Source organism: Mesitornis unicolor, unplaced genomic scaffold (genome assembly GCF_000695765.1).
Source record: "Mesitornis unicolor isolate BGI_N332 unplaced genomic scaffold, ASM69576v1 scaffold27593, whole genome shotgun sequence".
NCBI lineage: Eukaryota > Metazoa > Chordata > Aves > Mesitornithiformes > Mesitornithidae > Mesitornis > Mesitornis unicolor.
Window position 1 is genome coordinate 895 of NW_010175763.1, and position 2,895 is coordinate 3,789.

General features: G+C 62.2%; 1 protein-coding gene across 1 annotated transcript; it reads right to left on the reverse strand.

The window, feature by feature from the left end:
* Nucleotides 1-384: 384 nt before the first annotated feature.
* Nucleotides 385-2,798, reverse strand: LOC104538341 (protein FAM107B-like). The gene is made up of 5 exons (XM_010181509.1): nt 2,775-2,798; nt 2,326-2,362; nt 1,410-1,554; nt 1,180-1,318; nt 385-498 (listed from the first exon to the last, which is right to left on the reverse strand). Exons 1-5 carry the CDS (start codon nt 2,796-2,798, stop codon nt 385-387), a joined length of 459 nt encoding a protein of 152 aa, XP_010179811.1.
* Between the last annotated feature and the right edge of the window lie 97 nt (nt 2,799-2,895).

Genomic DNA, 2,895 nt, shown 5'->3' on the forward strand with positions numbered 1-2,895 from the left:
ACCTGCCCTCCCTCCCCACTGTGCACCGAAGCCAATGCCACCACATCCCTGTCCCCATCTCCATCCCCATCCCCATTCCTGGCACATTTGCATCAAGAAAACCAGTTGAAAACCTTTATTTTCTTGTCATTTGGGTTTTGCAAAGAGCCCCGGCGCAGGTGCAGGCCGCGGTGAGGCCGTTGCCTGCCGCATCCCCGCGCCGCCCCCAGCTCTACCCTGGCTCTGCCACCTCATTCCAGTCCTGGTGCCGCGGTTCCCAGCGCTGCGGGGTCATGGGCACCCCCGACCACAAAATCTCCCAGAATGACAGCACCCAGCGCCGTTCCCAGCGCTGGGACGGGGGAAGACCCTGGAGGTGTCTCAAGGAGCAGCCCCTGCCTCTGCTCACGCCTGCCAGGCGCCCGGCTCCGCCAGCTTCATCTTCCTCAGGCTGTCCCGCACCAGCAGGAACTCGGGGCGAGGGTCTGGGGACGTCCCCCCTGATGCCTCCCGCTCGTGCTGTGAAAGGGGAGGACAGGAGGGGTGGACATAGGTCCTGGGCTGGGTCTCATCACCCATCCCCATGACCCAGCCATCTACTGACCTGGGTGTCCCATCACCTGTCCCCATGACCTGGCCACCTTTGACCATCCCTTGACCCACCCCTCCAACACAGCCCCCCTCAGGCACCCCCCAGGTCCAACCTCCCATGGTCATTGCTCAACCCAACTGTCCCAACAACCCAGCTACCACCCAGCTGTCCCCATGACCTGGCCTCTCCCAGCTGTCCCCATCGTGTGGCCTCAGACACCCCCAAATCTGTGGGGCAATGAGGAATGGATGGGGGCAGAAGAGGAGTTGGGTGGATAGATGGATGGGTGGACGGATACATGGATGGATGGGTGGACGGATGGACAGATGGATGGATGGAAGGATGGATGGATGGACAGATGGATGGATGGACAGGTGGATGGATGGATGGACGGATGGATGGATGGAAGGGTGGGTGGATGGATGCAAGGATGGATGGATGGATGGACGGACGGATGGGTGGATGGATGGAAGGATGGATGGATGGACGGATGGATGGACGGATGGATGGATGGATGGAGAATGGTGAGGTGAAGGCAGGAGTGCTGGGCTGGATGCAGGGATGGAGAGCTGGGACAGACGGACAGGGGACAGAGGGACGGCACAGACCTCCTCCAGCCTCTGGTGGTGTTTTCTCAGTTGCTGCTCCAGGTCGGAGGGGGGGCCCCGCAGCTCCTCTCGCAGCTGCCTCAGCCTCCGGCTCTCCAGCACCCGCGGGAGCTCAGCTCTGTGCCGGGGCAGGATCCCTCTGTGGGGACAGACAGACGGACATCAACCGGGCCACCCCCACCAGCTGGGGACCATCCAGTCCCCCCGCTCCGGATCCCATCCCCACTCACCTGCTGTGGCTGAAGAGCAGTTCCCTGTGCAGCTCCCGATGGCTCCGGGATTCCCGCACTGGGTTTGGCACCTTCCTGGGCTGGATGAGGCCCCCATGGCCATCGGTGGCCATGTCCGGGGAAAGGACATCACTCCCATCACCCTCTGGAGGGGTAATGGGGATCAGTGGGGAATGGGGTCACCATGGGATGGGATCACCATGGGGTGAAGTCACCAGGGGCATGGGATCACCGTGGGGTGAGGTCACCATTGAATGGAGTCACCAGGGGATAGTGTCACCATGGGATGGTGTCACCATGGGATGGGGTCACCATGGGATGGGGTCACCAAGAGGGCTGTGGTTGGCAGTGGGAGGGGTTCATTGTGGTATGGGGTCACCACAAAGGCTGGGACAACCTGGGACAGGGTCACGGGGAAGTGGGGCAGTGATATCTGACTGATTCTGTCCACCAATCCCCTGTCCCCCAACCCAGAGGCATTGGGATGTCACAGCCCAGGGTCCCCACATGCTGTCCCCAAGCACCCGCCTCCCTCCAGGATCCTTGTGTCCAAGTGTCCCAGTCCCCAGGTCACCCAATTGTCTCTATGTCCTCCCATCACCCCTTGGGGTCTACATCATCCCTTGGGGTCCTCATTATCTCTGGGGTCCCCACCTCCCATTGGATGCCCATCACCCTTCGGTTCCCCATTGTCCCTTGGGGTCTCCATTGTCCCTGGGATCCCCATCACTTCTGGGATGTCCATCATCTCCCAAGGTCTCCATTACTTCTTGGGGTCCCCATCGCCTCCAGGGTCCCCATTGTCTCAGGTGTCCCTACCATCCCCCATGTCCCCATCATCCCTGGGGTCCCCATCACCACCCAGGTCCCCATCTCCCCAGTCACAGCCCCATGCTCCAGTGCCAGCAGCACCCACCTGGCACCGTGCTGCTCCTCGGGCCTTTGTCGTCCCCCTGGCAAGGACAAAGAGTGGGGTCAGAGAAGAACACCCAGGGGTCCCGGGCTCCGGGCCTTCCCTGGGTTGAGGACACCACCAGGCACATCACTAGGTCCTTGCTTGTCACCCCCACCCCCCCCTCAGCACAGAATTGGGTACAGCCACAGGTTCTGCAGGGTTGGACATCTGTGTCACCCATGGGGACCAAGTCACCCCCTGGTGTCCCCTCCCCAGGAGCTTGGCACTGACTGTGGGTGGCTGAGAGAGAGGGAGAGGAGAGTGGATATTTTCACGTTAACTCTGAAACCTAAGGATGGCGAAGGGTCCCCAAGCTGAATGCAGTCTCCAGCCCAGGAGAATGGGAGCCCAGCCCAGGGCTCAGGGATGTCCCTGTCCCCCGGTTGTCCCTGCCAGCTGCCACCACTCACCCTCTTGCTCTGCGACAGCCCCATGTCCCCGATGCCGGCGGTCCTTGTCCCCGCACCCCGGGGGGCTGGGGACGCAGGGACGCGGCCGGGTGCCGGCTCCACCGAGCCCAGCTGATGGTCC

Excerpts from the sequence above, each read along its gene's own strand:
- LOC104538341 (XM_010181509.1), bottom strand. The coding sequence starts at position 2,798 with ATGGGGCTGTCGCAGAGCAAGAGG. Across the intron at positions 2,363-2,774 it reads GGCTGTCGCAGAGCAAGAGG|GGGGACGACAAAGGCCCGAG; the intron begins GTGAGTGGTGGC and ends TGTCCTTGCCAG. Across the intron at positions 1,319-1,409 it reads CTGCTCTTCAGCCACAGCAG|AGGGATCCTGCCCCGGCACA; the intron begins GTGAGTGGGGAT and ends CTGTCCCCACAG.